The sequence below is a fragment of the Plectropomus leopardus genome, chromosome 12, assembly GCF_008729295.1.
Source record: "Plectropomus leopardus isolate mb chromosome 12, YSFRI_Pleo_2.0, whole genome shotgun sequence".
NCBI classification, from domain to species: domain Eukaryota; kingdom Metazoa; phylum Chordata; class Actinopteri; order Perciformes; family Serranidae; genus Plectropomus; species Plectropomus leopardus.
In genome coordinates, this window is record NC_056474.1 from 13,313,822 (window position 1) to 13,328,126 (window position 14,305).

The 14,305-nt window shown below is 40.7% G+C and overlaps 2 protein-coding genes across 3 annotated transcripts in view; one reads left to right on the forward strand and one right to left on the reverse strand.

Moving 5' to 3' along the window:
- Positions 1-1,616, forward strand: part of LOC121951312 (dipeptidyl aminopeptidase-like protein 6) — a 125,364-nt gene extending 123,748 nt beyond the window's left edge. The window contains exon 26 of the mRNA XM_042497587.1: positions 414-1,616. Within this exon, the coding sequence (XP_042353521.1) occupies positions 414-560 (147 nt within the window). The 3' untranslated portion in view covers positions 561-1,616. The remainder of the gene's footprint in view (positions 1-413) is intronic.
- A 2,724-nt stretch (positions 1,617-4,340) lies between these two features.
- arhgap21b (Rho GTPase activating protein 21b) overlaps positions 4,341-14,305 on the reverse strand; it is a 49,654-nt gene continuing 39,689 nt past the window's right edge. For both annotated transcript variants that reach the window (XM_042497085.1, XM_042497086.1), the window contains 7 exons: positions 14,176-14,254; positions 13,985-14,058; positions 13,796-13,885; positions 13,501-13,668; positions 11,941-12,046; positions 8,635-8,666; positions 4,341-7,396 (listed from right to left, as the gene is read on the reverse strand). In XM_042497085.1, the coding sequence (XP_042353019.1) occupies positions 5,837-7,396; positions 8,635-8,666; positions 11,941-12,046; positions 13,501-13,668; positions 13,796-13,885; positions 13,985-14,058; positions 14,176-14,254 (2,109 nt within the window). In that variant the 3' untranslated portion in view covers positions 4,341-5,836. The remainder of the gene's footprint in view (positions 7,397-8,634; positions 8,667-11,940; positions 12,047-13,500; positions 13,669-13,795; positions 13,886-13,984; positions 14,059-14,175; positions 14,255-14,305) is intronic.

Consider the following 14,305-nt stretch of genomic DNA (forward strand, 5'->3'; position numbering starts at 1 on the left):
ATATATATATATATATATATATATATATATATATTTAAAAATTGAAATTATTATGAAATTATTATAATATTTTTATAGCAAAAAACACTAAAGACTTTTTTAAAAATTATATTTATAGGTAATACTATTCTATGATACTGTTACACAATGCTCTGACTTTTTTTATAATGGCATACTAACATTGTTTTATAAAATTTTGTGGTACGAGATGTTTTAAAATTGATTTTCTAAATATGTGAACCTTTACTTTTAGTTGTTTAGCTGGCACATTTTGGAGTTTTGGATCAGTGGTCAGTTTTCTCACATATTATAAACTCAGTGGTTTATCAGTAAACAACAAAAAAATGAATATCAGTCGTTAATGAAAATAATGTTAGATGCAGCTCTATATAAATCCTCTCCTGTATCTACAGATCTACCCTGACGAGGGACACTTTCTACACAGTGACGGAACGCAGCAGCACCTCAGCCAATCCCTAGTCAACTTCTTCGAGGTTTGCTTTCGGGAGCCGGAGGTTATGACGGACAACCAACAGGAAGAGGACGAAGACGACAGTTAAACCTCTGAGCAGCCCCCAGCCAGCTACTACAGCACAATATGCAACAATATTTCTAACCTATTCTACCCACACCACCTGCTGTCCAATCAGATTTTAGCTCTACTCTGAAGTACAGCACTTGCATGTGCAAAAGGGGCCTCGGCTTACAACCCCTCTCCTCACCTCCTGCTGGCTGATGGTCAGAAAGACAGAAATAAATCTCAGACTTGAGCAGTCACACCTCTCTCTGCTACTGGAATAAATGGACTAGTACTCCCTCTGGTGGACAAATAGAGGATCAACATAACGTCCATTGAGCAATGCGTCTCCATTCCAAACCAGGCACATAAATCGAGCGCTTTGCAGCACAAAATATCCCCCAATGAGAAGATCAGTTCATTACGTTGACATTTAACATTTGAAAGGCTGCCAGTTTCTGATAACCTTGCCAACCAACTTACTGATTATTGTGTTCATGAGTATGATTACTGCTACTTGTTTCTCAGACTTTCTCCGTTCAGTGTCGTGTCTATGAGTGGATGTCTGGCTGCATCGGTCTGTAGTTGCTTTACAAAACGAGGGCACAATGTTTTACTTGTGTTGTACTCTAAAAAACAAAGTGTCTATACAGAAATGGTATGAAATCATATTTTCCCTCGTCATATTTCTGAATTGAACTCTTGTTCTTTTGGTCACTGTGCCTTACTGTGGGTGAAATGTTCGTGTCGGGAGCCCACGTGACACTGAAGACGAGTAAATATGGATAGGTCTTGTTAGAACTGTGGACTCAAAACCAGATGATTTAATTTTCCTGAAATAACAGCCAATTATTTGAGAGTGAATTTTAAATCAGAAGGTATGGCACACTTTTATCTTAAACATGGGAAGAACTGAATACAAAATAATTGTATGTCTGCTTGAAAGATGGTATGATACTACAAAACAGTGTAAAGAGTATTTAGTTTGCAAATACAGTTCTTGATATTTACCTTCCAAACTAGCATACTTGTGAGTTAACCATGCTGAATTTTCATTATTTTGTGAATTACTTTGACAAGTGTTTAATGGCTTGACTCTCTCCCCATGTCACTTCTGTTAGTATTGTCAGTGGTTTCTAGTCAGCTGATGTACAAAGTGTATAAATCTTATATTGTTTAAGTCTTTATGTTGTATGTGCAACTTGTATATAAAGCATTTTGAAATGTATCTTTGGTTGGCTTTGTCACTTTACATTATTTTAGCCCTGTGCTGCAACATTTGATGCATTCTACTTACGCCAGTGTGCCCTCTTTGTGCAGTGTAAGTATTGTAGTACCGCTGAGGGCCGAGCATCTCCTTTGGAAACAACACAAAAAAAAAAGTATTAATTAAAATAAAATTTTAATGACACAAAACTTGGTTACTTGATAACTTAAGTTACTTAGCAAATTAAGACATCTGCACACAAACCTTATGAAATTATCCAAGTGCAGATGAAACAATTAGTCTACTGATAAAATGAATTGCCAAGTATTTTGCTTACATTTTTTATTGCAAAAAAGTTTGTGGTTCCAGCTTTTCAAGTATGCACACTTGCTGCTGTTTGTTTTGATTATTTTAATAAGTTAAATTGAACAAAATTTTTCTGCACTGAGCACTTTTTTCTTTGCATCGTAAATCTATTGTCCTATTACAATTTGTTATTTTCTTTCTTTTTTTTTTAAAGATTATTTTTTAGTTATTTTAGCCTTTAATAAATGGGTAAGACCAATAGTGTGAAAAGGGGAGAGAAAGAGAGTGGGGACAACATGCAGCAAAGTGCCTTGAGCAGGAGTTGAACCTGGGGCTGCTGCAGCAAGGACACTGCCTTTATCTGTGGAGCGCCTGCTTTATCCACTCAGCCACCGATGCTCCATAACCTGTTAGTTTCTTAAGTACCATTTCAATGTAGAACTGTTACTCGTAACAGTATTTCTACAATTTTACTCAAGTAAAGGAATTAAGTACTTCATCCACCACTGAATGTTATTGCATTACATCTAAAAAAAAAAAAGTAAAAGACAGTGGTAAAGAAAACTATGATGATAATGTTATCAGATAAACTATTAACTCAAATGACACATTTAGGCAACAAATTAAAGTGCATTAACATGCCAATGTTACACACACATGCACAAATTCCTTTTTTCTAGAGGGCACTGTGCAGCCTTTACACACAACTGATCACTAATTACACAACCAAACAGGACAAAACTCACACTATTCAAATGACAGTCAATAAATAAAAAGTCTTTGGATGCAACAATCAATATTAGACTACAACGTTTTAAAAAAAAAAAACCAAAACTGCCACTTCCACTAGAATTAACTGCAGAATAAAAACCACCAAGTCGGACAGCTCGGACAGGTATAAACAATTTAAACTCCACAGCGACTGCAGCCACAAACAAATATGTCAAAAACAAAGACAGCTGCATGTAGAGCACACACATGCACACAATGCTGCGTTGCCAAGCAACCCTGACGTTCCCCTCAGTACGTCTCAGTGTGTTGTTGTACTCACCTGTCTGATCAGATTTGTGTGAGTGCACCGCGCAGCCCTCCACAGTCTGCTCTAGATGCAATCTCTCTTTGCTTGTTTATTTTTAAGGCATAATATAACCACTCCACTCAGCCTTTCTGTCGCATTGTTCCTCTTTTTTTTTTAAACATGTCACGTTAAGGATTATCGTCAAAACAGCAGAAATACCTCACACACCTTACGAAAGGTAAATGTTCCTCAGTGAAAGCAGAAATGACCCCTGAGAATCCACCGTGAACATTTTAGCACTTAGCATGGTAGCCAGACCCTGCATGAAGCTGCTGGTGACTCAGCTTTGAGAATGCCTGGTGGTGAATTAAACCAGTAGTTATAAAGTTTATACTTTTTTTAAATAAAGGTTGATTAAACTTTATTTCATATTGCCGTGAAAGGGGGAAATCCAAACCATGTCAATTCAAATGGATAATTTTCAATCAGCCGGATGAAACTTTCAAGAGGTGTAAATTTTACATGTATTTCTAAATGATCCGTTTCTGAACTGGAAATTTATATTAGTCCCAAATTATCAGGTTGGTAAAATTGGATGAAGAAATCATACCTCCATCCCGTCACTTTAAGTTGTTACATGGTCCAGAAGTCGTCGTCGTCGTCGTCTAAGAAACTGGAAAATTCACACGTGAGCTTTTCTACCTGAAAGAAAAGAAAAATCAATTAGAAATGGCAAAGCTTAAAATAATTTGTCATTTTCAAGTAGCACAATTTAAAACAAAACACTTAATTGCAAGGTTTTTATAAGGGTTTAAAAATTCAGACAAAAGTTCGTACCTGTTTAATGTTGAACAATTTCTCTGGTTGTCCAAATTCAGTTGGTTCTTTCTGAGATCTTCAAATTGAAGTTCACACATCAGGTTGCATTGATTGGACTGGTAAAATCCAGACACCAAAATTTAAGATAAAAAAAACTAACAGGCTGCCGAGGAAAATCAATCAACATAAATGAAATCATCAGGTTAAAGTGTCAAAAAGCATTCAACTCTCTAAACTGTTTACAACATTGAATCAAAAATACATTTAATGTGACTTTTTTTGACCAACAGAAAAAAAACCTTGAATGTAAAATAAAAACACATAATGTGATCTTACATAGAAAACACTGTCAAAAAAAGTCACATTAAATCTGACCGGATGCGGCTGATTCCATAAACGCCTTTTTTGCTCACATAATACTCCTGTGACACTTCCAATGCTGCAAAAAAAAAAACTAAACAAACACGATCATCTGCCATTGACAAAATTTATTTCCAGTGTTTCAGGAGTCTGTGCACACCCCTCTAACAATCAGAGGAACACAGCATTGGTACAAACGGTCCAGCTCAATGAAGTGTTTCCTCACGCAGGGCCCTCCCTCCTCCCAGAAGTACCAAACCGCCCACAACACCCACACAGGCCTCATGAGCATCGCCATCATCATCTCACAATACTGTACTTTAATCCTGCAATCTGATGGAAATGAAAAGTAAAGCAGCTAAAACATGGCATTTATATGTACATTTAAGTTACTTATTTTACAAGGAATATTTAAAATTCAAGTTCTGTTAAAATCAAAAAAAATGAAAAACAGGAGAGAAAAAAAAAAAAATGTATAAAACATGTTAAGACCAGAGTGGAATGCCTAAGGAATGGAAGCTCGGCATTTTGTTACATAACCTGTTGAATGACGGAGAGTCGACAATAAAAATGTCATTCACAGTACAGAACATCTTCGTGTATCTCAACAAAGACAATATGGCACCCTTGACAATTCATTGTGAGGCACTTCCTATTGTGAAAAACATGATTTTCTGATTTGAATACCCATTTTCTTTTTCTTCCAACATTTTCTTCTTTGTGATCTACCGTCAGCCCCTGACAGATGTGTGAACCACAAACACTAAAAACACAACATTTGCATCAGAGGGATGTTGTTCACTGCTCTTTAAACCACATGACTGGGATGAATAAGATTTGTATCTCCATTTGCATAAGTCCAGTGTCTCCTCGTCACTTTTTGTACCTTTGGAAAGGCCCCTTTGACAGCAGAGAGCTTGTAGGCAGTCCACACACAGGCTGTACCAAAAACACATTTCAAGTACACAGAAAAATAGGGATATGTACACTTTAGAGTGAAACACAAGCATCTAAAGCTTTTAGTCAGTATTACAGCAAGCATGTCTGTACATTCTTCATTTGGTTACTGAGACTCACTGACTTTGTAACTTTCTTTACAAAAAAATAGTTCCTCTGCAAAACTAAAAACTTTTTCACTACTTCCTATTCAATCTAAAAGTCAGTTCATCCTTAAAGCCACTTAACTAAACCTTTAAATCTTAACTCGAGTGTCACTGTTCACACTTCCTTACACAAACTTCACAGGCTCATCGTTTGATGAGTGACAGGTCCTCTCAATTTTCAGCATAACAGGGATTTGTGTCAGGAGGGAGGATAATCTCCTGCTGCGACATCCCAAAGTCATTTGTCATAAAAAAGGAGAAATTAAAAGGTATAAACACCGTTTTGTTTCGTGCGTTATACATGAGCAAGATCAACGATCCCTGTGTGCAGTATTTCTCTTTTCACAAGCACGCACGCCAGTTACAGACACACACTCACACACTTGAGACAATTTTGTACAACATGCTCATTCACTAACATTGGTCACACAACAGACGTGATACTGACGGACTCCCGAGTACGTACACATCTCACAGACGGAGAACTAACACACGTCCAACACTTCTCACAGGTACTGATAGAAGCGCGAATGGACCACCTGGGAGTTGGTGAGTTTATGTGGGTGAGCGGTGGCCGAAAGGCTCAGATTTTTACTCTGGGGGACGTCCCCGTTCACCTCAGCTGGACGATGTGGGAGCTCAGAAGAGGACGAGGCTCCGAGGTTCTGGGAGCTCGCGCTGCACAGCGCCCCCGGCTGTTCAGAGAGGTCCAGGCTGACCTCGGGATTGCTGGTGCGGTGGCGCTCGCGGGCAATCCAGTCCCCAATGGAGAAGTCTTGAGAGCTGCACTTCGGCTTCAGCTGGTCCACAGCTGACAGCTCAGAGCGAGAGCCGGAGCCCATGCCCACATGCTGCGACCAGTCTCCCAGAACAGACAGCTCTGCAAAGTCCCTCTGGCCGCCCATGGTGTGTCTGCGTCTGATGTTCTTCTTCTTGCTGCGGCCCTCCGGGGACCTCTGGCTGCCAACGCCGAACATGTCGTCCACAGACATTCGCAGGCGCACCTTCAGTCTGTCAGTGATCTTTAGCCTCCATGCAGGCTCTGCCTTATCCAATTCGCTGCGAGACGAGGAGCTGAGGCTGCCTGTGGAGCGGCCTTTCACTGACCCCAGCACACGCGACAGTCTGCTGGAATCTTTATCGCTCCAAGCGACATCCAGTGACGTCTCGCTGACGGTTTTCTGTTGAGCGGCTTTCTTTCTGGAGAGCGTGTCACACTCGATGAGTCTGTGGGAGGGGAGGGGTCGAGGAGCTTCCTGCAGTTCTTGCTGATCAGTTTTCCCGACTGTAAACACCGACAGGTCGCTCTCGCTGTCCGTTTCCATCGGCCTTCCCTCGCTGATGAGCTCGCTCCTCTCGTCGTCTGCATCGTCTCCTCCCCTGCTTTCCGCCACAGACTGCACTTCAGGACTGAGGGTGCTGAGCTCAGCTCCAGTTAGGAACGTCATGGAGGAGGTGGTGGAGTAGTCAGAAGTGATGGAGCAAACCTCCGCTCCGAGCCCGCTGGGGCCGGCCTCTGGACCCAGAGCCGCCGTCCTGCCTCTCCTCACTCTGGGCACCGACGCCTGGGAGCTGGTGCTGTTCATCGTACCGAGGTCCGACACTGTGTCGTCGTAGTTGGAAGGCGGGTCTGACAGAGACGACTGGTGAGCCATCGGCATGCGGTAGCTGAGATTCGGAGAGTGGGGGGGTGAGGCGTACGGGGAGCCACTTTGGAGAGTTGAGGAAATGTGTTCTGGAGGCAGGGAGGGAGAGGGCTGCGATGTCCGGCTGCTAGAGAGAGACTCTTTCCTGTTGTCGAGCTGTTCCTCTGAGCTGTTCCTGCACTCATCTTTCTCGCTGGTTTCATCCGTCTCCCCCTCCTCCTCGGTCCGACTGTCTGGAGACCACAGAGGCTGCTGCTGGCTCTCCTCGGGGAGCTCCTTCTTGGGGAACACAGCGTCCAGGTCGTCGTCTGAACTGCTGGGATGAACTTTGTCCTTGGGCTTCTTTCGCTTGCGGCTGGCGAAGAAGGAGGAGCGCAGCATCTCTTTGCTACACTGATCCTTCCCTGACCCCCACAAGCCCTGCTGACACAGAACCGAGACTCATCAGGACATGAGTTAGACTGCAGCTCACCCCCAAAAACAAAAATACACTTTCCCTTTTGCCTGTAGTGCTATTTATCAGTCTAGATTGTCTTGGTTTGTGTTTCCGATTGTTGGAGGAACCAGCTGGAGACGTGTCAGCAGTCTCTCAAAAACGATGAAAGTTGAACCCTGAGCAAATTGGTTTGATTTCTTTCAAAAACATGTTAAAAAAAAAAAAGTAAATGAGCAACTTGGCATGAAAAGTCCCACATATGGTAAAAAATTGGTGTATATAAAAAATATATTTTTAAAAAGCTAATAAAATATGTCCAGAAAACAATATTTCCAGTTATCATAATTATATATTTAAATGCATTTTTTACAGAACTATCATATTTTTTAATTACTTTTTTCATGTCAGCTCCTTGTTTTTTTTGTGGTTGCTAATTTTCAGGTGATTTTTCTTATTCTTTGATTTACTGATTCATTCATTTATTTACTTACTAAATTCCTGCTAATTATTAGGTCATTTCTTCTCAAGTTGCTCATTACCTTCCCTCCATGTTTTTGTAAGAAATCAAGCCAACTGGCCCAGGTTTCAAAGGGCAAATCAAGATAATCCACAGACCGGTTAAAAAAAATCTTCCTGTGCAAAGAGACTTTGAAGAGACAGTGTTATGAACGGAAAAGTGAGTCAGTCATGTGTTTGTTTGTGTTGTAGTCAAACTGTTTGTGTGTCTGTATATTTTACATGACATTTCATATTTAGTTATATTTCATACACATTTACATCTTACATACATTTTAAATTGACTATTTGATGTAGTCGTTATCAGAAATGCATAAATGTAGATGTTATGGTAATTCATGATGTATTTTCGTAACACTGGGTCCCAGTGAGACACCAAGTTTTCTTGTCAAGCTCAAAAAGAATGGGAACCCCTGATCTTGAGTAAGCTGGTCACGATTTCTAGAAAGGGACATTGCTGTTAAGTTTTTTTAATGATTTTTTTGGCGCTTTGAGCACCACGAGGTGAGTGCCATGTAGTTTCATTATATCGAACAGGACGCAAACATCTCTACAGCCGATATCTCCGACACTCTGACACCGAAAAGGATCTAGACTGATAAACAGCACTAAAGGAAGACTGGGAGTGAACTGTCTCTTTAAGAATAAATAAACAGCGGAGAAAGAAGGCAATAAGGTGAAACATAACAAAACAGGAGGACTTTACCTTTGATTTGGAGGAGTCACTACATGCTGAATCTGTATCAAAGAGAAGAGAGTCATTAGTATAAGTCTGCCAACCCTCTGACTTGCTAAAAACAGTCAACAAGATAAAGAAAGAGAAAAGGCAGATTAAGAGTTTGTTCAGATTGAAACTGACGGACATGATCATGAGTATAATGAGAGCAGCTGAATGAAAGCAGATGACATATTTTCAGCTCAGAGAGAGACAGAGAGAGCGAGGAGGACGAGTAACTACAATACGCAGCAAATATGGATAAGTGGATAAAGCTGCAGAAGAGGCCTGACATGAAAGGTGAGAGGAAACAAAGTGAAAACCCAGCGGTAAACCAAGACACAAAAAGCAGCTCATGCTCATGTATCAATGGAACGACGGCACATCACGGACAAACACGTCAGTCACAGAGCGTCACATGTGGCCACCAACCAGCTGTAGGCATTCTTTCCCAACTCAAAGACATCACAGAGGAGAGGGAGTGATGAGTTTGCTCTGACTTAAAGGGGCCTGAGCTGAACAGATCAGTGAGTGTATGTCGCGGTTGATACAGATGGCGCAGGCAAAGCCTTGGTATAACGGAAAGATTGCTCTTACTCCAAGCTAGATTAACTCCTGCGGGGCCCTTTAGCAATGTAACCTGTCATTCTCAACAACATAAAAGGCAAATCAAAGAGTTCACAAAACTTTCTTGTCTCACTTAACAAAGGGAAAAAACACTGCAGCTAACAAAGATAAGCAGACTAATAGCCCTTTTCGACCAAATAGTTACAGGAAGTGTGGAGCCACAAGAAACTAAATTCAGGAACTTAAATTCCCATTTTGAGCACTTTTGTCTGTATTTCACCAACACCTGAAACACCTTGAAGATCAAGTTTGTCCGTCAACAGATTAAAAACAAGGTCAGGAAGGCGATAACTTAATGGTCAATGCCAGACAAAAAATGTCTGACCCTGGTCCAACAGATGTTTACAGACTGAACAGTTCTGGGGACTCTCTCCTTGAGAAAAACTGCCCACTGGGGAGCTCCTGGAGGAGCTATATACTTTAAAGTTTTTTTTCTGTTCCCATTCATACTGCCTATAGAATGGCTGAAATGTCATAAGCTGACCAGTGGTTGGCACCATAACTTTTCTTCCGATACATTATTTTATCTGTGGTGGCCTGCTATGATTAAAACATCTGCTTCCATGTATTGATTTTATATTTTTTCCAGCTGGACTGTTAATGGAGTGCTATTGGAATATAGTATATGCCATTTGGTTACTGACTGCAATGGAAGGCAGAGCGTACTCTGGGCACAGACAGAGCAGCTGAATGTCAGGCTAAGTGAAAGTGAAGGTTAATTGTTCATTACGCTGGATCTAAAAGTTTGCTTTCACTCGCCTCTGCAGCAGCTCCTCCCATCCATCGATCTGATCAGCTCTGACAGGATCAACAGATCAATTATCCACCCCCAAACTCAAACTACTCAAAATGCTGCTGAGGAAAAACAATGACAAGTTCCACCTGTGAACCCACAAAAACATAAAATTTAAAGAGGGGGGGCACAGAATGATAAAAAATACCAGAGGGCAGACGAGCAACGTTCAGCACTGATAGTTCACGGCCATCAGAGAGCATTACTCCTGGAAAAGGGACTTTTTTGACACCAAGAACTACAGCAAATTTAGTCCCTTCATCTTCTGCTCAAAATTTCCTGAAATGTTTCCTGGGCTCCTGAAAGAGTTCCTGTGGTTGAAAGGGGCTATTATTGATCTAATTTAGGTTAAGAAAATGTGTGCATCAGTGTGTATCGCAGGTTTAGGAAGGGAGACAATGTGAGGGACACATTAGTGATTGATGTGGGTGTTATACGTTTATGTAACAGTGGGAGATGATGGAAGTATGTGGGGATATTTGTCTGTAGTTGAATGAAGACAAAGATTTTGAAAAAAAAAAAAAAGACATCAAAGACAACAAATCAAACAAAAAGACACAAGAGGAGGCACCTGAAACAAAAAACTACCTGACGGGGCAAATACCACTACGTCTGCATGCCAGAACCCACTGCTACATGACTGCCTGTGTGCCTCTGCAACAAGTCACTGCGTATTTATTGGCTGTATGTGTGGGTTTGTTTGAGTGTAAACGCATGTGTGCTGGGGAACATCCAGCTCAGTCCCACCACTACGACCCCACCCTCAGACATCATGACAGATTATGCCACATGACCGGGAGAGAACCTGAGGTTGACCGTACCATGCTACTTGTCCTTGCGATCAGCTTTAGAGACAACAAGAGACAGCAGAAGGGCTTTCAGAGAAAGTACAGCAGCATCGCTCTGTATCCCCTCAATTTAGGGTATTGGTTTAAATATGAGACGTGCACACCACAGGAAAAATGACAAACATCGACTTCTCTTTCTTTCTTTTTTATCTTTTTTCCTCCTTTCGCCCAAATTTAAAAGAGCTGCGGGTTTCTGCAGACTAGGCAGCTACACTGGGCACAACACTCGTCCTTCTTCCTACAGTCCCAGCTGTCCATCACTGACATAACAGAGTCCATCAGTGACATCATCGAGTGATAGACGCCGCCCACTTGGCCTGTGTCAAGATTGGGTAATGTGTGAGTGCTGGACAGGAATAAGGGAGAAAAACAACACACTACACACAGAAGGGCAGAGGTCAGAAGGGTTAAAACTTCCATCGTTTCTTTTTGTTTGTTAGATTTTCTTTGGGAAAGAACATGCCGGGATTATGTGAGAGACGAGGAGGAGGGGAAGAAAAGAACTGAAAGAAAAGGAGTCGTCGTCTCAACACAGGTAAAGCACAGGGAGAAAAAATGACTTGAGCAAGAGAAAATAAAGAGTAAAGCAAAGAAATGAACGGAAATAAAACTTGAGGACAATTTTATCTCTTTGGGCAAAAAAAATGTCAACAGCAAAACAAAACAGACTCCTATTCAAAAACAAATAAATAAAAAAAGGCTCAACATACTGCAAGGTATTTTTCAACAATTTTCAAAATGAATTCATTGAAAAATTACTGAAAAAGCTTGCTTTAACAGAAATACAAATAAAACTTGTTTTGGCTCAAAGCATTTAAAATTATAAACAATAGGCATGAGGTTCATTGTCTTAGCATCAAAAATGGACACTAACATTCAATCTTAAAATAAATCTATTGCACAAATAGTTTTAAACTTTATTCTATTGTAATAATATCATTAATGAAATATATTAATGCTGCCATGATAATATCTTTGCTGTGGTGATGCTGTAGCGCTGCTCCTACGAGATAACTCTCTCACACTTACCTGAGACTTCCCCCGGTGAAGGTGCGGTCCGTCCAATGTTGGAGAGCAGGTGGTCAATATTGGGCACAGGCTGAGATTTCACTGTGCTCTCCTGCTCAGCTGTGGTCTGGAGCCGAACGTGGAGGGCACCACACAGTTTGAATCAGGAGAGAAGACAAAGCAGAGAAAAGATAAGAGACTGAACACAACGCCGAACTACAAAAAAGGGACGATAACCATAAAAAAGGCAAGGGTTGCATTTAATTTAAAGTTGCATTAAAGGAATACTTCACCTGCAAAATCACAAAGTGAAATCATGAAGAAGAAAAGTCAGTCAAAACATCCATTTACTAACCCTCACTCAACTTGTGCAGTATGATCCAAATTTCATGCTCAATACTTAACGCATACATTTTCATTAAAACCTTAGTATCTTTTTAGAACAATTTCATACTAACAGTTTCATGCACGGACGTGTGCATGAACTCTGCTTTAGCAGAGGTCAAACCATACACTGTATGAACGACACATCTCCACTTGCTCCCGCTGTACAATAATGAAGCCAAAGCATCCTGGCTGTGGCCATCTTGCACTTGTGAAATCATTTGGAGCCAGAGTGCGCAGTAGTGAAGCCTTTTATGGATTCTCCTTTTACCAAGCAGGCATAAGAGAAAAACAGGGTTTTCTTTCCGAATTCCTTACGTGGTTAAGTAATGGATATTCAAATGACTGGGGCTGTTCAACATGAATAATCGACTATTCGTTCCTCTTTCTACAAAGAGTTGGAGAGTGTGAACAGGGTTCAGCGGGATGTTCAGGGTGACAGCGACGTTCATGTCATAAATTTAACAAGCCAAGCTGAGGGTAACAATAGTCAAAACTACTATATCATCGCAATATATATTGAGGTATTTGGTCAAAAATATTGTGGTATTTGATTTTCTCCACATCGCCCAGCCAATACATTATACATAAATATCCATATGTGTAAAATAAACATTAGATTAGGGTTATCTACAATAGGAATGATTATTGCTTCAAGTCAAGCAGCCATTCTTTGGGTTTTTTTGCAAGTGAGTTTGTTGTGCAGTGTGCTTCTAGGGACGATTTGGTCCCCATACTTTTGCTGCAGAGTGAACGCTTTTGACTTTCACGCTACTCTTTGTTACAAGCAGCCACGTGCATGTTGCCGTGCCACAGAGGAGAACGAGACTCTGCACATTGGGCTTCGAAATAACATTATCTTCCCTATTCTGCTTAGAAGTGGTGAATTTAAAGCTCACAGCAACTTAATACGACAGTCTCTGGCCTTTGTTTGATATCTAGTGTCAGCAATTTTTTTTGCTGCGCATATCAGCTGTTAGCTTGTTTACATAAATGCAACACTGTTTACATATCTCACTGAACATCCCGGTGGACCTCTTCAGACTTCAAATCTTCATATGGAATAAAAACACATCGCCGAGTATTCGTATTGAACAGCCAAATATGACTTTAGAGGCATAATTTATCGGGTACAACCATAGTTATTTTTGAGAAACCAACAACAAAGGAGGGAAATAAAAATTAAGTGCCACATACAACAGGGTCCTCGTCACCGTCATCAGTGAAGAACCAGTCGTATTGCTGGATTAGGTTCTCAACTATCTTGCACTGGTCCGGCATGTGATTGACCATGTTGGTCATGTTGTCCTCAGAGGTTCTGACCAGCGTAGGACCAAACACAATCGCCAGGTTACGAGGCTCCATCTAAACAGATGAGGTTAGGACAAATAAGGTTTAATGGAATTATCCTCAAAGGGACACTGGATTTACAAAGGATTGGAGGGTGTTAACTAATGACATTAACACTGACAGATCCTGTTAGCTGCCATACCTTGTTCTTTTCACAGTTGTCAGAAACCTTCTTGAGATGAGCACAAAGGAATTTCAGAGTTTCAAAGTGATGATCAGGTAATTCTTGTATCTGCAAGAATAAAAAAAAGGGACAGTTTCTGGTTTAATGGTGCGCCTTAACGTAATGCTGTTTAAATAAATGCTTCCGATATTAGATATTTTCACTCACCAGCCTCTTGAGCTCTTTTAATCTCTCCACTGAGTCCTCTATTCTGTTGGCTTCGATAAAATCAGCATACTTTTCTGTGAATAGAGCAGAAAAACCTTTACTCAGAGTTGCAAAAGGAGGAATCATGCAGAAAATCCAATGGTAATCAAGTTTTTGTTTGTTTGACTTGCGGTGTATTTACAACATCTCACCATTTGTAAACATAGGTTCTGGAAGTTTTCGGAAAAAGGACTTAAGTAAACTACTGATAACGTTGAGGTCCCGCCATTTCTGCAGAGAAGTGAAAGATCGAGAGAGTGTTAAGTTCAAGCTTAGTGTACA